Source organism: Podarcis melisellensis, assembly GCF_964234715.1.
Source record: "Podarcis melisellensis genome assembly, chromosome: 3".
Taxonomy (NCBI): Eukaryota; Metazoa; Chordata; class Lepidosauria; order Squamata; family Lacertidae; genus Podarcis; species Podarcis melisellensis.
Window position 1 is genome coordinate 61,946,142 of NC_138530.1, and position 25,037 is coordinate 61,971,178.

Below are 25,037 nucleotides of genomic sequence, written 5' to 3' on the forward strand. Positions count from 1 at the left end.
GGAAGAGAGAGGAACTAGCCCCATTGTATATCAGGGGTGTGTGTGTGGAGAGAGTCTCTTCCTTTAAATTCCTGGGAGTTTACGTTAGTGAAGACTTCACTTGGAAAATCAGTACAACCCAGGTGGTTAGGAAGGCCCAACAGAGACTCCATTTCTTCAGGGTCTTGCGAAAGAACAATAGAAAGTGTCCTTTCATAGTGTATAACAGTGTGGTACACTGGTTTAACAGCCACGGACAGGAAGTCCCTACAGAGGGTGGCGAATACAGCATATGACATCATGGGCTGCCCTTGGAGTTCGCTAGATGACATTGTGGGAGACCGCTGCCTCAAGAGAGCGAGGAAAATTCTTAGGGATGACTTACACCCTGGCCAGCACTTCTTCAATCTCCTACCTTCGGGCAGGAGATAAAGAAGTATAGTCAGCTGCACAAACAGGTTGAAGAACAGTTTTTATCCGTGGGCTGTTGGGCTGCTGAATGGAAAAAAAAATAGTGGTGTAATTGACTTCCGACAAGCACACAGAGCACGAATAAGACTGAGTGTACCGGGGGGGGGGGCTCATTTAATTTCACTGCACACGGGTGGTGTAGTGACAATAAAGGTTTATTATTATTATTATTATTATTATTATTATTATTATTATTATTTAATTTCCAGTTAGCTTTGCCTTTTTTAGATAGTATCCAATGTAATGGCATCACAGAAAGTTATATTTGGTTTGCTGGTTAAATTTAAACTTGCTGTCAGTTGCAGAAAAATTGAAATATTTTTAAAGCTGCTAAATTATTCAAGTTGCCAATTCTTATTGTCCCTAGAATGGTTAACTTACTATTACAAAGTATAAAGTTATAATGGGCTGGAAAAATGCAGTTCTTTTCCATACTTAATTTGTGGATAATGTAGCAAGAATATTGGACAGTAGTGTATGAAATGTACATTTATTAGGTGGTGGGACGAATGGTGTCATTCCCCATAATATTTAGGACTGGGTGCTTTGATCTCTGTCCACAGAGCTTCTTATGGAACATACTGGATGATGAATCATGCCTGAAACTATAGCTCATCTAGAACGGCAAAGTGAAATATATTTTAACAGCACACATGCTGAGTGTATGCAGTAACATTGTGTTGGACAAGAGACTCTGTGGAAGATGCACAAGGCTTCCACCAAAAGCAGCAGCCTGGGTTGTGCACTTTTTTGGGGTAGCAGTAACATTTTGACACCCATCACTCCATGTTATTGGAGGTGGGGGATGTTAATCATAATGACATCTGGGCACAGTAAGTTGGAGGTACAGATGTGAAGGCAGAGAACTCAGTTGGGACTGCTGTTTTCAGCGGCAACCTTGTTTTTCATATATGTAGTTTCACTCCCAGAGTCCCAACCCTATGTGCATTTTGGGCATCTGGTTTCTGTATGAACTTTGATTTTATCATTTAACATGTTTTGGAAGGAAGAAATGCTTTCCTCATAATAGAAAGGTCACACACTGGTGTAATTTTTATTCCTGTGTAGATGAGCCTGTCTGTAGATTTGCAGACACATTTGCTTAAACTTGGGACTTCCACTAATGTGGATGCTATCATGAGTTTAAGACTTAGGATTGCCTCTGACTAAATCATATTCAGAGTGGACACAATGAAATCACCAAACATAAGTTAGGCCTAAAGGTTTTGTTATGTTTGATTTGTAAAGTACACTGGTAAACTGATCTGTTAACAGCACCATCCTCTGGTGTTGTAACGTCAGATTTGCTGCTTGATACTACTTCGTTTCTGGAAACATGACTGAATTGCAGTAAAAGTATCGACTCGTTACATGTTGTACTTTCAGTTTTACATACTCATAACGAACCAGAACCTCAACAGAAATTCTATTAATTGTGTTGAACGTTACCTTGGACTACATAAACTTTCAGTTTAGATTAACTGGTTTGTAGAGAAATGTTGGTAGGGCTATCCCCCATTTAGTGCTGACACTGCTTTTTGCATGCCTATTTATGGTCAGACAACTGCGCATAACATCACACAATGTTTTCCCTGATTGTCAATGAAACACACATTGGAGTCATTTCGTAAGATACGTTGACTAAGGAAACACCACAAACACATTTGTGGTTATAGCAGAATGTGAGAATCAGATAATCAGAGACTGCCTTTGGGAAGCATGTTTACTGCGCAAATGAGTCCTGAAATATTGTTCTCACAGCTTGAAGGCAACAGTTTGCCTGAGATGTAACCGAACATATTGGACCATTTGGGCACCGTGGACATCTTCATTTATATCTTATATAAATGAACTCTCATTTATCTTAGGCTGCTAGTCATGTATCATTTGTTTGCTGTGCTCCCATGCATTTTCTTTTCCCTAAATCTTCTGTCAGTTCGGGCAGGTAGCTTGTTTCACCCTGTTGAACAATACTTATTTGGTGGTTCACATGTAACTAGAGCAATGCAGTTGTAAAATGAAGCAAAATCCCATGAACAAGTTTAAGCTGCACACAGCAATATCTGATTTTGTGTGTTTTTCTTGCAAGCAGAGTGACATTATTTTCATACTGAACTCTATTGATTCTATTGTGTGGTGTATCAAATGTGCACTAATCAGTTAAAAAACTCTGTTTTCGTTTGAGCTTGTAGTCAGTTTGGGTGATAACCAGTTGTGGCACCCTGCTCTCACAAGCCATTCTGCTAACGGAATCTTGTTCTTAGTTTAGAGCTGAATCCAGGGCTTGTCTTGTACTTGTGAAAGTTGGTGCACAACCACTTTTATCATACTCTGCGACAGTTCCTCTTTATGCACCACTTCTTGCACAACAACGACGATTCCATACGTAACAATAGCACAATAAGTTTGAATCTTGCTCTGTTTTCTGTAGGTGGTAGGCAATGTTTTATCATTATGTGACACATTTATGGACAAAACATTGATGGGAATTACTTCAGGATAGCCCACTGGATTATATCAGGAAGAAGATGCATGTAATCTATGCACGTTTCACAGAACTGGATTGGGCTATCCTCTCTAGGTTACCTCAGGCCCTGGTTGTGAGCTTCCCATAGCTAGCTAGCCATATTTGGACATTTGGCCTGCTCCAGATGACTCCTATATTCTTAAGAACTCACTTGGGTGCAGGGGCAGTCATTTAGATATCTGTATGTAGTATTTTCAAAGTTCTTTTCCCCTAAACTCAGTAGCATTTTGTTTGTCTTTGCAGGCTATATGAGGCTCTGCTCGCATGACAAATGCACTGTGAGATCCAGGTGGCTCTTAGTTATTGTGGTTGCTGCAGTTATGGAAACTGCTACCAGTCTGAAAGTGTGCCTGCCTGGTTCTTTGCCACACACACCGTACATGAGTGTGTCTACTTGGGGCCCCTGAACATCTTACTTGAACAAGAAATTACCGTGTGCGTACAGGCTCACAAGCTTTATAAAGAAGTTGCAGCTGAAAGCAACAGGGCTTTTACTTGGAAACCCCCTGGTGTAACTTCTATTTAGGAAATAACCTTTTTCTAAATAACTCATTCTTCTTTCTTGGGGAATTATTCAAAAACAGCTTGCAAGTTGCTGAACGTCTCGAAGTAGAGCGAGGCCATACCTAGTCACACACTTAGGTGATGACCCCAGTTCATCAGTAGGCAAGGGAATCTAGGGCAGCGTTAGACGGGCAGGATGAAAGACTTCCTCTGCTCAGTACGTTCTGTTAACATGTTAAACCCACTAGTTTTGAAATGTACCATTAGTGCAGCCCACAGCTTTAACAAAGTAGAACCAAGTACAGCACACTGGAGTGTGGGTGAGAGGGAGAGATTACTGAATACTGTGAATATTGTGCCCTGGGACAATTAAATAAATTCTGAACCAAGGAAATCTACAATCCGTAAGTTGAATAAATTATGCAAATTAGTCAAACATAGTAAAGGTAAAGGGGCCCTGACCATTAGGTCCAGTCGTGGCCAACTCTGGGGTTGCGGTGCTCATCTTGCTTTATTGGCCGAGGGAGCCAGCATACAGCTTCTGGGTCATGTGGCCAGCATGACTAAGCCGCTTCTGGCGAACCAGAGCAGTGCACGGAAACGCCGTTTACCTTCCCACCGAAGCGATACTTATCTACTTGCACTTTGACGTGCTTTGGAACTGCTAGGTTGGCAGGGCAATCACTTGGTTGTGGCGCCCAGCTGCGAACTGCTGTATCACCCTATCCTTTAGGAAAATGTCCTTCCCCTTCCCTGTCAATATCTGGCTTGAATTAAATTATACACTACCCTTCATCTGAAGATTACAGGGTGGTTTACAATATAAAACCATAAAATGCATATAAAACCACAAAATAACATAATAAGAAAAAGCAAGACACATTTAAAAGGCCACATCAGCCACAGTGGAATAAAAACACCTAGAATACTGCAGCAGAAACACACAGACTCAGAAGTTTGCAAAAAGAAACAAATGTCTGGAAAGATGGACCTCATTATTTGGGAACACATACAGGGAGAAACTATTATAAGTGCATTCAGACAAATATAACTATATGTGCTTTACATTTAGCTTTTGATAAAAGGAGAAACATGGGCAGTACAACAAAGTCAGAGTGGGGGGGGAATGTTAAAAAGGATATTATCTCAAATACAGCATCAACAGAAGGTTAAAAAAATGAGAACCTCACCTATTTGAAGTTAGGGGAGTTTCAAAAACATCCAGCCATTACATAAGAAAACTTCCATAATTAGGATGCCAAATACGATGGGCATTGGCTACAAGTTTTTGGCACACCTTTTGAGATAGAAGACATAGATACAGAATAAATATTTTATTTGTTAATTTTAGGTTTCCCTTTCTTCCGCTTTCAAAAGCTCAGGATGGCTAAAAATCTTAATAAGCTGCTCTGAATGTTCACACGTATAGTCTACATTGCTACAAAAGCAGCTTTTTCCTTGGATACAACTATACAAATTTTTATTTTTAGCAAACCTGGTTTTTAGAAAGCTAAAAGTTATCAGTTGCTAAATCTACCAAGATAACACATTGGACTACACTGAAGTTTAAGCCTGTTTGCACTGTGCTTATGCTATATATGCATTATTTTCTTTCCTACTAGGAAAAGTCAGAGATTCCCAGACAAGCAGAATTGAATCTGATGTCGTGCCCAAAGTTACCAAAATGACTGTGTCTGGAAAGAGACAAACTACCGGCTTTGAAGTTCCATGGTAAGCCTTCACCCCTTGCAAGGTACACTGGCATCATCTTCCTTCAGATTGGTGCACCTGTATCAAGATTTTTGGGGGTCTATTTTTACAAAAATTTAGTCAATATGTCACAGAACTGAGCAGCATGGCTTCTTGTTTGACTCATAATTACTTTCAGAAAAAGGCATCTTGCATTCGTGAGTTTTTTTGAAAAAGAATCTTTCACTCTGAGTAGCACAGAGAAAACAGCTAGCCACATTAAAATAATCTGTTTCACAGGGTGCAAAATTTTCTGGAGGTTAGTTTAAAATACAACTTTGCAAATTGAATTGTCGCAAGCTCAGTTATTTGAAGTATAATGATTGAAAGAGGGGAAAAGGAGAGGTTTTATGTTGTCCATCTGTAGACCTGTGACAGCCATTCTGACAATGGACTGGTGCACTGATAGAAGCCTCTGCTAGATTAAAGAGCCGCCTACAAGTAGATATAACTCTTCATGTATAAATAGCATGGCAAGTAGTAGAATACATGGGGCTGCTTCTGCAAATATCCAGTGGCGTTGCTGCAAGCATGGAGCTCTTTACACAGGCCCTTGGATCAGGGCCATGGTCTGCTAAGAGTAATTCTGAAATGTGTTCTTTACTCAGTTATTCTCAACCAGACTTTTCAATTGGCCTATGCCTGAAGGTTTGAAGAGGGGGAATTCTGAAATAAAATCAGTAAAGTAGAAGTAACAGATTGTCTGAATGCAACATACATATACTTGTATTTAGGGCAATGGATATGACCACATATTGTGATCGAACATCTACGTTAAGACAAATGGAGCAACTTCAATCTTGCATGGTCAGTATCTTGCTGGAGTCTTCATAGTTTACATTCTAAATTTATAAAGCAAGTGTGCATGTTCAGCATCTCTTCATAGCTATGGCTCAAACCTGTGTTAAGAACCAAACGTAAATGACGTGTTCTTGAGCAACAGTTCAACAGGTGGTCCAATTTAAACTACTTTCACTATTATTAATTTTCTTTATATTCTGCTATACCTCCGCATACTTGTGCATATATACCTGACACTTTTGCTGGAGATTCTCTGTGTGTATGTATACACAGACTTACTCAGAATCACAAATACAGTTCCAAATCCCCTCTTGGTAGGCCTTCAAGCATATGTAGCAGCAGTGTCTTCTTGAGAGTAATTGAGTAAAGTATGCATTTCAGAATTACTCTTGGCAGACCATGGTCCTGATCCAAAGATCTGTGTGGAGAGCTCCTTGTGTGCCGCAGGACCACTAAATTGCTTACATGGAGGTTTATGTCATGTGGTGTCTCTCGACTTATAGTTCTATTTCAACAGAGGCTTCTATCTGTGAAGTGGAGAGGGAGATGACTTTTGCCAATTTCCTTTTCTTTCTGCACACCATCTCCCATGTTCTTCTGAAGGATTCCCTGCAATTCTGGAACAGTTTTTTTTTTGGGGGGGCGTTGCAGACAGAGGGAGAATTGGCAGAAATTGCCCCCTTCCCTGTTCTGCTAGCAGAAGTCTCAGCTGGATCAAAGAGCCTTCTGTGAGTGGAGGTACCCTACCAAACAACAGTTGGAATGCCATTTATCGTTTGTAAAGCCAGCATTTCAAGCAAGCTATTCAGCAGATAAGTTCAGATGACCCTTTGCCAAGTAAGAACTTAGCACAGAGTGAGTAGGACAATTTGGCAGGCTATGGTCTGACCAAGTGGTGAAGGGAACCTTGCCACAATTTTGTGCCTACTCATAACTCCAGGGAAGAAGAGTGCTATGAGTCCCTTCTGTACTGATTCTGCTCTGCCCTGCCAATTGCTTGACATTCACACTGTAGTAAGTCACTGTTTAGTAAATGATTGTCTGTATTTACCCACTGTCTGTGGCTGTTTGCTAGCTTGCCTCTGCTCCTTTATTTTGCAGTTTTGATGAATGTGTAAGAATGAATTTCATTTGTTCTGTAGAGTTGTGAATCTCCTCTTAAAGTTCATTCTTTGCTTTTTCCAGTGTGAATGCTGAAGAGAATGGGCATATGCCACAAAAGGGACTCTCAGCTGGAGATGCCAATGTGGGGGTTACTGAGATTCTACCTAAACCAGCTTTCCCACCCCAGACTGTTCAAGTATCAGAAGAACCAACCTTGACACCAACTTCAGTGAAAAAGTCCGGAAAAGCAAAACAGCAAATAGATGTGAAAGCTGAGCTGGAGAAAAGACAAGGAGGAAAACATCTACTTAACCTTGTGGTAATAGGTAATATTTTTTTGGAGTGAAAATGATCTGAATACACATAAACAATTCTCCCCTCAAGTGGCTTTTAACATGTGTCCATCAGAGATAATCCCACATGTATTTCCTATTCTTAGGACATGTTGATGCAGGAAAAAGTACCCTCATGGGTCATTTGCTGTATCTTCTGGGCAATGTGAACAAACGAACCATGCACAAATATGAGCAAGAATCAAAGAAAGCTGGAAAGGCATCATTTGCTTATGCATGGGTCTTGGATGAGACAGGGGAAGAGAGAGAGAGGTGAGCAATATACAATATGTATGTGTGTGTGTGTGTGTGTGAAGTATTATTTGTAATGCACTTTTAATAGTGCACATTGATGTTTACCGTTAGCATGAATAAGATATGATTAAATTAGTGGAATAAATGCTATGCAGGTAGAATTGTTCTCCTTTCTTGTGAATTGAGGAAAGAAGCTGTGGCATTCAAACTTTCTGCATGAAAAGGAATCTCTTCTGCAAAGACTTGCCTGTAGAGGAATCTCCTATGACCTCACTTAGAACACTGTGTTTAGTCCTAGATGGTTCACCTGGTAAATAATATAGTGTCAGAAGAGGTTCAGAAAAAGGCAACTGAAATGATTTAGGAATTGGAGCCACACTTCTTGAGAAAACTGTTGCAATATTTGTGGCTTTTTACCTGAGAAAAAAGCTGTATAAGATTATGCCTGGCACGGAGAAAGCATAAATATTTCCCCCCCCCCCACTCATAATGCTAGAACTGAGGACCATCCATTGAAGCTGAATGTTGGAAGAGGGCTAGGACCATTAATGGCTACTATACATACTACCTCTGCGATTTAAGATAGTATGACTCAGTTGTAGTTGTAGTTGTTGGGAACCACAAGTGGGGGAGAGTGCTGTTACATTCGGGTCCTTCTCATCAAACCTTCAGGCATAGGCTGGCCACAGTGCGAACAGAATGCTGGAGTAGATGGACCTTTGGTCTGATCCAACAGGACCACTTATATGTTCTGAGCCTCTGCCATGGAACCCTTGTTCACGCTGCACTCCTTATATGTGTTTTTCAAGATTCTGGATCATTTTATGGAGTGCACACTTGGTTTTTTGGGCCACAGTGTTATCCCATATGAAGCAGTATAATTGTACTCCACATGGATGGGGAGTTCTCAAGAGCATACCCCAAATTCTCCTGTGAAGGTGCATAGTTGGATGCGATTGTGATGTAATAATTGCATGGGGGTGGTGGTTAGTTCACTCCTACTAAGGAGCCCGTGATCAGCTTCCAGGGAACCTCAGGATGCTCCATACAGTTTGCAAATATCCTTCTCTAAGGCTATTGATACTGGGTTTTGTTTGTTGCCATTGCTTATGTAGCAGAATTAGTGCTGAATTGCATGACTAGTTTCCATGATGAAGTAGCCATGAGACTGCTCTTCTTTGGTGTGGTGGCCATTCTTGGATGTGCTCAGGCATGTAAGCACATTCTCATTTCATAGCTTCCTCTGATATTGCAAGCTCGTAAAAAGGTAAAGGTAAAGGTACCCCTGCCCATACGGGCTAGTCTTGCCAGACTCTGGGGTTGTGCGCCCATCTCACTCAAGAGGCCAGGGGCCAGCGCTGTCCGAAGACACTTCCGGGTCACGTGGCCAGCGTGACATCGCTGCTCTGGCGAGCCAGAGCTGCACACGGAAATGCCGTTTACCTTCCCGCTAGAAAGCGGTCCCTATTTATCTACTTGCACCCGAGGGTGCTTTCGAACTGCTAGGTTGGCAGGCGCTGGGACCGAACAACGGGAGCGCACCCTGCCGCGGGGATTCGAACCGCCGACCTTTCGATCGGCAAGCCCTAGGCGCTGAGGCTTTAACCCACAGCGCCACCCGCAAGCTCGTACATTGACACATTTCTCAGGATTGCTAGCTGTATCAACTTGGTGATAGCTTTTTCTTGTAACCATGATTAAAAAATATATTTTGTGGGTGCCTTTATCATAGAATGGCACTATAATCACATTAGACTCTTTTGTGCTTATCCCAAAGAAGGTGGTTTATTTTTAGCACTCATTTATTAATATAAGGTAAACTTTGGAAAGGATTGTAAGTGACACACTTCATGCCTGTGCTTTATTTTTAGGGGAGTGACAATGGATGTAGGTATGACCAAATTTGAGACAAAGACAAAAGTTATTACATTGATGGATGCTCCTGGCCATAAAGACTTCATTCCAAATATGATCACAGGAGCTGCAATGGTAAAGACTTTTTATTGGCGTCACCTGTCTATAAAAAGAAGTGATAACACATTGAATTGAGTTTTGTAACAGTTCATTCACTGGCAGTACTTAGTGGTTAAAATCAGTGGTTAAGATCTGTGCAGTTTTGAAATGTGCAGTAAGCCATCTTGATTCAAAATGGCACCCAGCTGTCTTCAAACATAGACACAAACCTGCTTCTTGATCTCAGGAACCATTGTGTAAATTTTTTTTGTATCAGAAGCATTGTCCAAATGCAAACAAACACTAGCTTTCCCAAATATATAATAGATCCATACATTTTCCACTGTTTGTGCAACAGCATAGTGAATCTTAGCTTTGTAGTTCTTACTGTATCAATACAATGGGCGCCATTGGGGCTTTAAATTTTTGGAGTGACTCAGATATGCATGCATTTTATCATAAAGGGGGAAAGGAAGCGTATTTGTGAAGAAATTACAGATGTGGTTAGGCTCAGCTGTGTATGGTTAATAAATGCCAAGAAATACTGTGTAACAATTATTCTTCCTTAGGCTGATGTGGCTATATTAGTGGTGGATGCCAGCAGAGGGGAGTTTGAAGCAGGATTTGAGACTGGTGGGCAAACACGAGAACATGGACTGTTGGTTCGATCTCTTGGAGTCACACAGCTGGCAGTTGCTGTCAATAAAATGGACCAGGTATTTTCCCTTGACTTTCTTAAAATTTATTTTCTGCAAGAAGAGAACACACAAGTTGTTACAAATGGAGCTTGGTTATTTTCCAAGGAAACTGTAATATTTTGTTGAATTCTAGATTGATGAAATTCTGTGGAAAAAATGATACACGTACAAAGTGTTTTATTGGCTTAGCTGACACTTAAATGAAGATTTTCTTGATTCTTTCAGCACTCAGTGTTCTTTCTACTTGGTTACCTTATTATTTTATAATTATTTTTCGGTGGGGTGTCTTACTGTTAATGTTACTTCTTGGCAAGAGATAATTTTCACTTGTGTTAAGAATGGTGTTTGTACTTTATCTTTCCTTGGTGATATATTATGTGTTTATTTTAGGTCAATTGGCAACAGGAAAGATTTCAGGAGATTGTCAGTAAGCTCGGGCAGTTCCTGAAGCAAGCTGGCTTTAAGGTAAAGAAAATGATATAGAATTCAAGTGACTGATTAAAAGTCTGAGTTTTCAATGACTATATCCACTGCTATGGGTACAGGAAAGGTCACAAAATGCTATTGCCCCATTCTAAATGTGTGGATATGATATGTGATAGGGCTGTGACAAAATTTCTGGTGACTGGCTAATTATTACTTGAAAATTATGCTGGCTCTTCAAAGGGCTGATACTTTAATTTGCTACTGACTGCCAAAAATTCCTTTTTAAAGAACTATAATTCTAGTCCTCTGCTTTACCACTGACAGATGTTTTATATCCACTTCCACTGCTTGGGAGAGCAATACTTCAACTTCAATGCTGTCTTCAAAAGAAAAAATTACAGAACAAGAGCATCCTTTCCTCTTGTCCATGTTGTCTGTGGAGGAAATGAGTAGTATTTTTTTTTTCTCCAGAGAGTTGAGCTTTTAAAGAAGCGCCGCTGGCATTTTGCTGCTGCTTTCTGAAAAAAAACTAAATTGAAGGGAAAGAGACTACCCATCCTGGGTGTGGTTTCTTTCCCTTCCCTCTCAGTTTTTGCAGTAGTAGCAGTGAGGCAGTGCTGATGCTTTTTGTGGAAGCCCAGCTTATGAAAGAGAGCACCTTTCCTTTCCTCCGTGGTGAGCAGGGGATGGAGAGAGAGTTTAAGCCAAGCCAAGCTTTACAGCAAGGCTTGCAAGGTGAGGGAGAGGCCCTTTGTCACTGGCGAGAAGACCAATAGATTTATTGAGCCCTGCCTTTTGTGAGGTGTGAAGGGAATTGTTATTGGTCAGTTCAAGGTGTGTGGGGATGTGTATGAGAGAGATGTTCTATACAGTGATGTCATGAAAGGATCAAATTGCTATAGGTGTTACTTTATCCTTCAATATTCTGTGAAGTGCAGGACTTCTTAATTAGCTTCAGTAACTGATTAAGTAGCATTAGCTACTTAAACTAAGAAGAATCTTAGTTTGAGTTTCAAAAGCTTAGAAATACTACTTATAATGCTGGAAAAGTTGCTTTCCAATTTCACACTGCAAATTAAACACTTCTCTCAACCAGGAGTCGGACGTAGCTTATATACCTACAAGTGGGCTTGGTGGTGAAAATCTTGTCACAAGAAGTCAAGCGAGTGAGCTGACCAAGTGGTATGAAGGAAAATGCTTGTTAGAACAAATAGGTATGTGTTTACTTCTGTAAGATTTTTAGAACAGTTTCAGTACACAGCTGGGGGATTGCAGTAGAGACAAATTAATATCGCTTGCTGTAAAGGACATAGCTATTCACAGAGCACATTGGTTTATTTACAGATTCTTTCAAGCCACCTCAACGATCAGTGGAGAAACCATTCAGATTATGTGTATCGGATGTTTTTAAAGGTTAGTAAGTTTTCTTCCAGTATTAAAAAAAAATAAAATTTCTGTCATGCAATTTCCCTTCACTGGTGAGCAAATTTCCTAAAAATATTTATTAAAAAAAACTAATCTAGAAATGTTACTTAGAATAGGTAATATCCTGCTTTTCATTACTGACTGAAGTGCATGTACTGGTGTAGCTGGGTCATTGCATAGCTTGTTGCAGTAGTGCAAAACACAGTATCCACAATTATAAATGTTTTTTCTATCACTGCAGTTTTTAAATTTGGAGAATTGGCCAGACTTTTTGTAACTTTTATTAAGTTCCTTTGTTCTTATCTGCATTTTCAATGTACTTGTTTTTAAATTTTATTGATTTTTTTCTGCGTTTTTAAAATAAGTACTTTAAACTTTTGCTGTAAATGGCTTAGATTTTTCTTTGCTACAGCAATCTATACATTTTTTAAAGTGAAAATAAATAAACACCTGCTGAGTTCAGCAGATGTGTTGGGAACGTTGGCACCTATAATGGTTTTTAAATCTAGGATGCTTCTCCCACTCCCCATCCCCGATACTTTCATCGTAGAGAGGGCAGAACAAAAGTGTCCTGAAATAATTTCCACCCTGGTTCTCCAATCCAATAATGGTAAGGCACACATTGAATAAAGATTCTGTGTTTGCAGTGGCAGCTGTTGCCCATTGGGACTGGTAGGATGGAAAGCAAAGTGGGCAGTAGTAGGAAGAGCTGGAGCCAATGGCAGGCAGAGCCAACTAATTCTAGTTTTCTCCCCGCCCTCCTCCCTACTCATTCTGCAAAGGGCAAAGCTGAGGCGAAGAGGGAAGAAGCTGACAGTCAGGGCTACCATAGGAAATAAGAAGACACTGCATCTGCTATGAATCCCTGACTGAACTGAGTACAGTTCTTGGTGCTGGAATGGCAACCATAGTGCCAGCATAATCCCTCTGTTTTAACATCTCCAGCCAGTCACATATTTGTAGGTTTGGTGAGAAAATAGTTTTAAAACCACTGAAGCACAATAGGTAGCCCAACGGAACATAAAATATTTGAGTACATTTTTCAAATAGAAAACTTACTGGTTGGATGTTTATTGTTTTCTTATTGCAAAGATTGAGATTTGTTTTACTGATAAAATCAGCTTTGCATTACAATGTAAAATCAATTGTGCAACTATTTTTATCTTATCAAAAATTGCATCTCTGGTGGTGCAACCTTCAAAGAAGTTGCATGATACTTTTGCTGTCTCCAACCAACGTTTTTGTTGCAGATCAAGGATCAGGATTTTGTGTGACTGGTAAAATTGAAGCAGGATACGTTCAAGTTGGAGATCGACTGCTAGCGATGCCTCCTAATGAAACTTGCACTGTAAAAGGTATAGTATACAGGCTGACGGATGATCTCCCTTTGGGTTACCCTGCAGGCAGCTTTAGAATGTGTTAATCTACACTGTTGTATGTGAAAACCTCCAAGAAAATTGGGTGATTCCTTCTGCTGAACTGTGAGTGTTGTTTGAGAGCAGCTTTGCTCCTGGAGGTCCAGAAAGCAGCTGTGGCCAAGAGCACATTTGCAGCAGCTGCATGCATTCCTGGATAAAGCAGAAGCGTTTAACTGCCGTGGTGACATCAATATTGGATTGTTGCACCGTTCTTACATTTATTGAAGCATATTTTCCCCGCCCCCCCCATCTTCACTGGCTTCCACTTTGGGTGGGTGGGTGGTTAGAGCCAAGATATTGAATGACATGCTTCTACAAAAACCTGTTCACTATTGTCATCATTTTAGAGGTATTGCCCCACATCCTGCTGCCTTCTGATTGAATGTGGCTGGTGGCAATGGAAGGCACCCAGTTGCAACACCCCGTTGTGCAATTCCCTATCTAAATATGTTTGATTCGCTTTCCCTCTATTGAATGTAAGGTGGTAATTCCCCTCCCCACCCCTTCATCAAGCTTTTCATTTGGCTGGAGTCTTTATGCTCTTCTAGGTTGTTTTATCCGACCCAGTTTTATGCTCACTCCTTGCAGCTGTTTTAATTGCTGCCATTTGATTTTATTAGTAAGATATTGTTACTGGATATTTTGTAATTTTTATTGCAGGTTGTGTGTTTATATACACATTTTTTAAGTTTAAAATTTCCTTAGTTTGAAAGGTCGCATGGAAGTACTTAAATAATTTGCATTATATCATCTATTAGAATGAAACAATAATATAGCTGCTGTCATGTTACTGTTGAACTTTCCACTAATAGCTGGCATAGTAAGAATGCTATAGACAGGGAGGGAGAGAAAGTGATACAGAGATTTCTCTAAGCAGCCTTTTTCAGACTGTAATACTTCAACATTTGTGAGAAAATAATCCTAGTAGTCGGGATTCAGTTTATTTCATTTAACATTATTTTTTATATAGGATTGCTACTTAAAATATTCTTTACAGAAGTCACATTCCAAAGCAATATTAATTTCCATTATAATTAGCTGAGTCAGTGTGTATGTGTGTATAACTGGACTGCATTCCAAGCTTATACTTCATTGGTTTTCACAACTTGCAGAATATTTTTATTGTAGATTAAACTGAACAATTATACTGTTTTAATGGACAAGGCATTATTATTGGTTTGGGTTTATGTATATCCCAAATATGAGGCGATAACTTTGTAAAATCAAGCATTAAATTAATATAACAGTATAGTGCTTTTTCTGAAAGTTTAACACTTTCAGATTAAGTACAGCATTTCCAGAACACTTTTTCCAAAATTGCCTCCTTTTTCCAGTTACGGTTTCCAGCAACCATATGAATGCTTCAAAGCTCTAGATGTTCGTGCATTTAGCCATCAGCATATAAGTGCAGGAATTCTTCAGTAACTCATACATATGATTTAGTACAGAGTTTAGTGTGCTTCATAGCACACCCATTTGTTTCACCATTACATCGAAAGCAAACAAAACTCATTTGGTGAAAAATGAAAGCAGGTACGACCGAGATTTTTAAAAGTTTGCGGACTGGGTGCTTGTACCGTAAATAATAAATTCCTTCTTAAATCCTTGTGCAGTCATACTTTCAAAATTGTGACACCTGTGCAGTGTGACAGGCATATAGCTCAACACTGACTTGCAGAAAACTCACTCCGTAAGGCAAGGTAACTTTAGGTGATGGTAGTTCCCGAGAAGAAAAGCTGTCTGAGGTTTTCGTCAACTGCTTTTACTATCACCTCATTCATACTGAAAACTGATGAGTCGTGGTTGATGCAGCAGAACTGGCAAAAACAGAGCTGTTTGTAGCAGTTAAACCAAGGTAGTTCACTGTTTAGTTCTGGTTTTACTCATTTCTAGGAATTGCCCTACATGATGAACCAGTGGATTGGGCTGCAGCAGGAGATCACGTTATTCTCACTTTGACTGGCATGGATATCATCAAAATCAAGTGAGTACACATAAGACTTTGCCTAAGCAACGGTTTATATTTAACATGAAGCTTTCTAACCGTTGCAGTTGATAATCAGTGGTTTACCGGTTGGGGAGGGAGGGTGTGGGAGGCTTGCTACCTGGATAGCAAGAGAACTGCAAATCACCTAGCCTGCATGCAAGTGACTATGTGAAACTGGCAGTGGTCTTGATCACAGTCAGGCAATTGTTGGGTTAAAAAAACTAATAAGGGCCAGGCATAACGATTTGTCTGGAGTTTTGGGAGGCAACAGAGTGCTCAAATAGATTGCATACAACGTTGGGTGTTTTTTTTTTTTTTTACAAAAATCTTTACTGCTACTGAACAACAGTTACTTTAAAACTACTAGTACACTTGGTACTGTAAGGAAGAGAAACAGTACAATGTGACTGCTGTTTGAGATAGACCAGTCAAAGGTTGACAAGAGAAGATGGGGCTCAAAAAAGAAGCAGAAAGAGGTTAAATTTGGCAGAAAGTATCAAAGAGACTATGATGACCAAGGAAGAGTTAGCTCTTGTCTTCTTCCAAATAAATGTGTGTGTGTGTCCGGGAGGGGGCGGAAACAAGAGCTAAAAGTGGCACTCTACATTAAGGTACTAATCTCCATAAAAACAAGCACCATTGGAGTTTATTATGTAGAGCAGTACTGGAGTTGACATACTAAGGGAATCTTAACTGGTTAATTCAGTTTGGTGGTGCTGGGTAAGTGTGAAGGAGAGAAACACGAGAATGGGTCACTTGATTATTAACAATATTAAATAGCATGATCCTAACCATATTTGCTCAGGAGGGAACCCTTTTGATTTCAGTGGGTCTTACTCCCAGATAAATGGGGTTAGGATTGCACCCTCAGAGATTCTCTGTATTTGTTACCAATTAGTGGAATGAATGACTGAATCTATATTATTTGACTTAAAGATGGAGATTAGAAAATAAAGAGATTTAGTGATCTTGACATGGTGATCACTGTTCATATTAGTCATGATGGACTAAGTAGCTAGAGAGAGGGGAAAGGAGTTAAGAAGACTGCTGCTGAAAGCTCTCTCAGTAAGCCATAATTCTGCCCAACTTATAATGTTGTGAACAAATAGCACCACCTTCCTCCGCACATCACACTAAAAATTACTTGGAGAACCCATAGCAAACTGCTACTCTCTGCTTTGTTGTATGTATGTGGAATTTTGTAGAGCATTTGGTACAATATGGTAGAAAGCAATGTGCTACCCAAACATACATAAAATAACCACTTCCATATCTCCTCCTGCCTAACAGAATGTGTGTGCACTTTAGAAGACCTAGCAATCCCCAAACAGTAATAAATGCATTACTTCTAGGGTACCTGTTGGTAGCACTGCTGCTGCCAATCCTATCCAGCCCAACTGAGGGCAAACCTCACCCTGGCACAGTCTGGACACACAAATAGGATTGGCCACTGTGGGAAGGCATCAGCCTGGTATAGGCCAAAGGATGACAGTGGGAATTGATGCAGTCTCCATGTTAGTTTGTCATCTAAGCATGCCTCTTAGTGTTACCACATTTAAAACCCGGATGCACTTAGCCTGATTTGTTTCTTCACAATCTCTCTTGCAGTGTTGCGTGCATATTCTGTTGCCCCAAGGAACCTATTAAAGCTTGCACACGTTTCAGAGCTCGGATCCTCATCTTCAATATTGAAGTTCCTATCACCAAAGGATTCCCTGTAAGTGTGGCACTGTCTTTGTTTTCTGAAGACCTTATGTTCTGTGTTTTAGCATTTTATCATGCACGTGCCTGCTTTTTAATCAGATTCATTGTGTATGTACTGCATAGTGATGTGTCCCTGCTTTGCTGCACACATCCTAAAGCAGAGAATACATCTTGAAATGTTGCTCTTGAAGAAGATTGGCTGTATTCATTACAGTGGTATTTTGAAGATTCAAAATCATGGGTTAAGATAGTAGGCAAAAGCACTACTTGAGACTGAGAGACAGAAAGATGGCCTCATGTGGACTGCACAAGTAAATCAAGAGACAGTTTTGGTTAACATTGTAAGGAGTTCATAAGAAAAGCCTCTTGGATCAAGTCAAATATCCATTTAGTCCAGAATTCTGGGTGCTAGCCGAAAAAGTATTTACATTAGTGCAAGGATTTCTGACTGTGCAACAGAACTCCCCTACGCTCGCCCCATGCACCCCCTAAATGTATTCTGGGGGATCTTTCAATGCCCCAGGGTAGATTTGGGGAGGGCAGCGACCCATGGGAAGAAGAGAAGAAAGGCAAGTTGTGTTTGCACACGGAGATCATTTAGCAAATGGAACTGCTTTGTTTTATACTGTGCTCTGTTCTCACAGTGCAGAATCAGGTGGCCATAGGAAGCCCACATGCCGAACCTGAACACTCTCCCATACCTGTAATTCCCAGCAATAATTATTCAGAAGCATAGTTAGCAGCCATTGATTGCCTTTTAAAGCCATCCAAGTTGGTGGCAATCACTATCTCTCATGGGAGCAAATTCCATAGTTTAACTGTGTTCTGTGTGACAAGGTACTTCCCCTTGTCCTGAATCGTCCAACATTCGTCTTCATTGGATAATTTGATGAGGGAGAAAAACATTTCCCTATCCACCTTCTTCACACCATGCATACATAGTTTTATATGTCTCTATCCTGTCCCTCTCCCTTACTTGCCTTTTCTCTAAACTAAAAAACCTCAAATGTTGTAACCCTTCCTCTTAGAGGTCAGTTGTTCCAACCCCTTAAGTATTCTGGTTATCTTTTTCTGAACCTTTCCCAGTTATTCGTGCAAAATCTTTGATCTTGTACCTTGCAAAATGCATTTATAGAAGCATTTTAGTCCTGTTCACGTTCTGTCATCTGCTGAAAATAGTTTTAAGACGGTTGTCAATTAAAACAAACTCTTGTTTCAGGTGCTTTTACATTTTCAAACTGTAAGCGAGCCTGCCACTATTAGGAGGTTATTGAGTGTGCTTCACAAGAGTACAGGTGAAGTCACAAAGAAAAAGCCTAAGTAAGTATTTTAAGAGGAAATTTTGGTGAAAAATGTGTTGCATAGCAAGTTCAACTCGAATTTCTATCATGTTAAGCCTAGTGGAAATGGGAAGAGAGATAATCAGATAGGCAGATAAAATGCAAATAGTTGATCTTACATTTAGATCTCAAAGCATTCTGAAACAAACTAACAAATATGTTGCTAAGGATGTTCTGAGCATGTCATTTGACTGCGTTTTCTTGGTTCTAGAGAGATAGGTGCTTGAAGTACCATTCTTAGTTTTATATTCTCTCTGCTTGTATCATATTCCTGTCCAAATTGCCTTTTTAAAAATTCTGTGTATGAGATTCCATCTTGTGGAAGTGCCAACAAGAGATTTTCAGAATACCAACACTGGCACTTTTTTAGGTTGCTTGGACTCCATGGGATTTATAATTAATTTAAAAATTATCCCTTGCAAAGACAGTGGATGCCAGCCAGCATATCTTGCTCTGGTGTAACCATGTGTCTGTACTTTAGCCTTGTGGGATTACACTTGGTTGATACGACTGAAGTGGACCTAGGCAAATTCCGATAGCCTGAGCTTTTATTGTGTAATGATGCTATGTCCAGCCTCTCAGACACGGACTCTGGACTCTGGCCTTAGGGTTGGTGCACCTCAAGGTCATACTGGAAATCCAGTTCTTTGCCCCCCCCCAAGGAAGGTAAATATTAGCGTCTTAACTGTATGACTTCTTTCCAACTTCCTTATTTTTGCTGTCTCTTGGCTCTTGTGAGATCAGGAAAGCCAGTATTTTACATGTGAATCTTTCTTCTTTGTTCTCCCTGTCTCCTTCTAAGTAGGCTTGATCATGAAGGCTTAGGATCCTCCTACTGTATAAATCAACTCTTCCTCTCTTTCTCCAACATTCTCATTCCCCTTTTTCCACAATAAAGTCCGGGGCATGTGGAGAAGATGGCCTGTTTAATGTGCTATTAGCCCTTTTAGTGCTTAAATTTCTGTACTTGTGCTTCAAGCCACAAAACCATTATTTTTAAAATCAAATTATTTTATGAATAAAAAACACAGCTGTGATCACAGTGTGACCACTCCTGTCTTTTTGAAGCAAGCCGTGTCAATAAATGGTTTTCGTTGGTACTGCTAAATTCTCCAAAGTAAGTTCAGTAATTCTAACCAATGCAATTCTAATAAAAAAAAAAAAAAGAAATTGTCCAGTAGCACCTTAGAGACCAACTAAGTTTGTACTGGGTATAAGCTTTCGTGTGCATGCACACTTCTACAGATACTATCGTGCATGCAAATGAAAGCTTATACCCAGAACCAATTTAGTTGGTCTCTAAAGTGCTACTGGACACTTTTTAAATTTTTTAAATTTATTTCGACTGTCAGACCCACACGGTTACCTACCTGAATCTACAATGCAATCCTGTCTGCAGTGAGCATTTGTCGCCAGTAAATATTCCAAAGTTGGTATTACTAATTCCCCAAAATGTGTGTTTTCCATGAACACATGTGTACAGGCACAATAATAGATCCAATAACAATGTATATGAACTGTTGCTCTTTTCCCCTTACAGGTGTTTGACTAAAGGGCAGAATGCTTTAGTAGAACTGCAAACACAAAGGCCTGTTGCTCTGGAACTTTATAAAGACTTCAAAGAACTTGGAAGGTTCATGTTGCGCTACAGTGGCTCCACCATAGCTGCAGGAGTTGTGACGGAGGTATAGCATGTGTTTGTATGCATGCTTTATAATGACAGGTCATGAAGTGGTATATTCTTTGCATTGAGGTTCCACCACTTGTTTCAAAAAATCACCCACAATGAACTACAGACTACTTCAATAGCTAATCAGGCTTGGAAATGAGACTCTTTTATTAAACATTTTAAAGGAAATAAACAACAACCACTTAGAAATATTAGCATTTTTTCGTCTCCCAGGCCAAAATCTTTGTAAACACGTTTCTGTCCAGGTCTCAGTTCTCATAGAATCATAGAATTGTAGAGTTGGAAGGGACCCCCAAAGTCATCTAGTCCAACCCCCTGCAATGCAGGAATCTCAGTTAAAGCATCCATAGCAGATGGCCATCCAACCTTTGCTTAAAGCTTCCAATGAAAGAGAGGCCACAACCTCCCTAAGGAGACTGTTCCACAATCTAACAGCTCTTTCTGACACAAAGTTGTTCCTGATAGTTAGTCAAAATCTCCTTGAATACGTTGGTATGGGTCTTACCCTCCAGAGCAGTCGAAAATAAGCTTTCTCTATGTTCCATGTGACAGCCCTTTGGGTATTTGAAGATGGCAATCATATCTTGCCTTCCTTATTTTTCCTTGGTGCTTTGCACTTTTCTTATGCTATCCTTTAATTAGCTGACTGGGTTTTTTCCCCCCTTGATGGAGGTGGTTTACCCCAGCATTGCTCCTACTTTGATTGGGGTTTGGGAATCTGTTAGAAGAGACTTGGTCATTCCAGTACTCAATAGGTTGGGCATCAGGTTCTCACAAGATGGTCTGTCTCAGAAAATTAGATGGTGGATCAGCTGCTTGTTGTGATGCGGAATGTGGCAGCATTTCAGTTCCCTTAATCCACACCATGACACTTGAGAGGTACATGTTTGAATAGCTTGATTCAGCCTTATCTGCCCATCCAAACTTCTTAGAAGGTACAATGTGAAGAAAGGCAAAGTTGTGTTTTTACTTCAGAGGAGACTGCTGTGTTAAAATGCATACTGCTTAAAAGCCATTATTTGGCTGTGGTATATGTAAGCACTTTTTTGTTTTTAGTATTTCAGAGATGCCAAGTAGGTCATGTGATGAATTGTCTATGCAGTTGAGTGGCACAACTTTTCTTGAGGCAGGGTGGCATAAGAGTCATCTTCCTGAACGAAAATTGTGAAGGTTTTGCGTGTGCACTTTTTAAACCTTACAGTTGGGCAGCATTTTAGCTAACTGCAGAAACGGCTTCATGGAATGATGTGTCAGTGCACTTTCAAAGAGCTGTGCTTGCAGCTCTTCACTCATTTATGTGCTTAGTCACATCCCAAGCTCAACATGGCTAGAAGAAGGTAGCCCTTGTTTGCCATATCCCATTGCTCTTACACAAGTCCCAATTAATAGAAGAGCCATGCTGGATCCAACCAGTGGTCCACCCAGTCCAACATCTTGTTCCTAGGCCATAAAGGTAACACACACAAACCACCTACTATTCACTAGTGTGTGCACAGACTCAGTTACTGTTCAGTGGAATACTGCATCAGGACCCAGAGGTTTTATTTAGTCTACGATGGCTTATAAAAGGTAAAGGTAAAGAGACCCCTGACCATTAGGTCCAGTCGTGACCGACTCTGGGGTTGCGGTGCTCATCTCGCTTTATTGGCCAAGGGAGCCGGCGTACAGCTTCCGGGTCATGTGGCCAGCATGACAATGGCTTATATCTATTGATAAAAACCTGTTTTTCATAAATGTGTCAGATCTTAATTTAAAGCCATCTGAGCCCATTACAGCTTGTGACAACAGAGTCTTTAAACTATGTAATATGTGAAAAACACTTTTGTTTGTTCTGGGTCTCTTGTTTCTCCACGCCATGTATAATCTCCTCAACCTTTATCATATCTCCTGCTCAGTTGCCATTCTTTTCCAAAGTTCCAAACACACCAGCATTTTGTTTAGGGAACCTTGCAGATATCTTAGGCAGAGAAGTCTTTCTGAGTTCTTTCACAAAAGGTTAAGCGTCAAACTAGATGTGATGATGGGGGATCTGCGCTTGGATCACCAAATGCCTCTTTGCTTGCTTGTTTAAAAGCAGGTTGTGAGGGCAAGAGATTTTGCATTGGAGCTGTGCTGCTAGGGGAGGGTTTTTTTTTTTTAAAAAAAAACCTTTATGCCATTTCCCCATTATAAAATTCTCCCCTCCCTCTTACTATTCTTATCACTCCCCACCCTTGCTGTTAGCTGTGAAAGTTAAAAAATAAATAAAATATGGTCAGCTTGTGTGCTGGCCCTGCTCAGTAACACCTTCAAACCTGGTTCCAGGTCTTTGCATTTGTACACTTTGGATAAATGCCAATGTCTTTTCTGAAAATTTTAAATTCTTCTTCTTTTTAGATAAAAGAATGATGACTGTGCCAGAACTTCTGCAATCCAACCAAATGAAATCATATGTCCAAATATGCTTATTTGATGAATCCAGTCATATCAGTGGAAGGAGGAAAGGCAATTACCTTTTTAAGAGGAGAAGATGAAATACCAGGTGTTCTTCAAACATTTTGAAGCTGTCCTTGCTTCAAAATAGTATGCCAATAGGGAAATACACGTTGCACTTTCTTACTGCACAAGTTCCACTCTATTTCCCATTTAAACCATCATTGGTAACTCTAGAGGACCTTTATGAAAAGTTTATCAGAATGATGTGTTAAAGGACAATGATTCATCATGGGGGGAAAGCATGTTACTTCCAGCCTTAAACATTGTTTACAATTTATTTTTGGGTGGGGGCACTGCTTACCTGCTGCACATTATTTCATAAATTAATTCAATTGGGCTATAGCGTTCCAGATTTTATACAAATACATTTTCAAAGAACCCTGTTTCCTTCTGTTTCAGAAACCATTATTAACCATTAATTTCTTTCTAATCCAAATTAATTTAAAACTTATTTGTCTAGCCCTAGTTAGTCCAATAATGGCTATTTTTATTTTTTAGATTGTAGAAGAATAAAGTAGCTTGGCCTGAGCATAATATTTGTTTCTGTTCATGTTGTCTTGTATAAATAAAATCTTGGCACAAGGGGTACAGTTGGTTATGAGGGGCAGTAAACAAGACCCCTTGTCAAATGATGTGAACTTGTAAAGACATAGGTGCATACCAGCAGATAACACCTAAGTCTGAAGCACTCTGCACATCTCAGAACACCCAAGAAGTCTACAGCAACTCCTGGAATCTTACTTTTACATGTGCCATCTTTTAAAGACAAGTCAGGTGTATTGATTTTCTCTTCACCTATCAATTACATGGTCTAAATGAGCTACAATGCCAGTACTTCTAAAATGAAGATGATCGTGGCTCTGGAACTGATTGCACAACAGAACTTCTCCTCCCCATATCTCCCTTGTGCACACCCACATCTGCTCTGGAGGTTTGAGGGAACCGCAGAACAGATTGAGGAGCGGGGGAATGCAACAGAATGAAAGGTGGAGAAGGTTTTGTTGTGAAGCTGGAAGTCCTTGTGCAAATGGGATAACTTGGTGGGATGCAGCCCTGAGGATCACCATTACATTAAATCAATCTCACTCTTCATGTTGGAGTAACATCTGAAGAGCTGCTCAGTGTGTACATTTTTACATGCATTTGCTCCTGGCTCCCTTTTTTCGCTCCCCATGTCATGCACCAGCAAATCTAGTTAAATAAAAATAATCTTCATAGGATTTTTTAAAAGGCCAAAACACTGGTAGGGAGCCTTCCAAACTGTGTGTTGTGACACATTAGTGTGTCAGCTGCAGTGTGTAGGTGTGTCGCGTGAACGCTCCCTGCTCTCCTTCCAGGGCTGGAAAGGGTTAGTTTATCCTCCGATTTGCTAGTAAAGCTGAATTACTGTGTCACAAAATCATGCATGTCTAGAAAGTGTGTCACCAACATGAAAAGTTTGGAAAACTCTGGTGTAATGTATCATACTTCAAGTTTCATGAAGCTACAGTATATAAAGTCCAGTTCTGATGCACTATGTAAGTGTGCTACATAAACTATTCCATCTTCCGCCCAGATGATTTCTCGAAGAGGGAGTGGTATGGAGACAATGGAATCACTTCATCCTTTGACATTTTACTGAACTTTTAGAGGAAAACTTGCAGTTTCCTAAAGAAGAACCTGATAGCTTATCATGCAAGTCAAGGGGGAGGGAGATGGTTTCAGGGCCACTGAAAGATCGATTGTATAATTTCCATGTGCATTCAATGCACATAATTCCTAGTCTTTCTTATTTGGAGGTCATAGCATGCTGGATTTCATTACAGTTGTTGTTTTTTTAGTCTATTTTGGATTCTTATTGTGCAGATAGCTTAAAATGCAATACATCTGCACAATTTTAACTGAGCAACAGCTAATATACCTGCTTCTAGAGGTAAGTGAAAAACCACTTACAGTGATCTAAATATTTTTGGAACTAGCCTTAAGCCTATGAAGATGAAGATGAATTAATAAATTTAAAGGGAAAGTTGTGTGTGCTTAATATATACCCAGCCGAAGGCCTGCTACAGCAATTTGTTACATATAATAATTATCAGCCTATACGTTCCACGCAAGTTTCCTCCTCTTGCATCAAGTAATGTTCACATCTGAAGTCTTTGCACTGAATCAATCATGTATTTTGTGTAGAGGCATTTGGATTTTTTTCACATCTTGGCTATT

General features: G+C 40.0%; 1 protein-coding gene across 1 annotated transcript in view; it reads left to right on the forward strand.

Moving 5' to 3' along the window:
* Window positions 1–23,372, forward strand: part of HBS1L (HBS1 like translational GTPase) — a 41,983-nt gene extending 18,611 nt beyond the window's left edge. The window contains exons 5-18 of the mRNA XM_081907146.1: window positions 5,104–5,212; window positions 7,217–7,461; window positions 7,575–7,740; window positions 9,594–9,711; window positions 10,245–10,391; window positions 10,764–10,838; window positions 11,896–12,013; window positions 12,144–12,212; window positions 13,475–13,579; window positions 15,536–15,626; window positions 17,238–17,346; window positions 18,553–18,653; window positions 20,214–20,358; window positions 22,740–23,372. Coding sequence (XP_081763272.1) covers window positions 5,104–5,212; window positions 7,217–7,461; window positions 7,575–7,740; window positions 9,594–9,711; window positions 10,245–10,391; window positions 10,764–10,838; window positions 11,896–12,013; window positions 12,144–12,212; window positions 13,475–13,579; window positions 15,536–15,626; window positions 17,238–17,346; window positions 18,553–18,653; window positions 20,214–20,358; window positions 22,740–22,751 — 1,610 coding nt within the window. The 3' untranslated portion in view covers window positions 22,752–23,372. The remainder of the gene's footprint in view (window positions 1–5,103; window positions 5,213–7,216; window positions 7,462–7,574; window positions 7,741–9,593; window positions 9,712–10,244; window positions 10,392–10,763; window positions 10,839–11,895; window positions 12,014–12,143; window positions 12,213–13,474; window positions 13,580–15,535; window positions 15,627–17,237; window positions 17,347–18,552; window positions 18,654–20,213; window positions 20,359–22,739) is intronic.
* The last annotated feature ends 1,665 nt before the right edge of the window (window positions 23,373–25,037 follow it).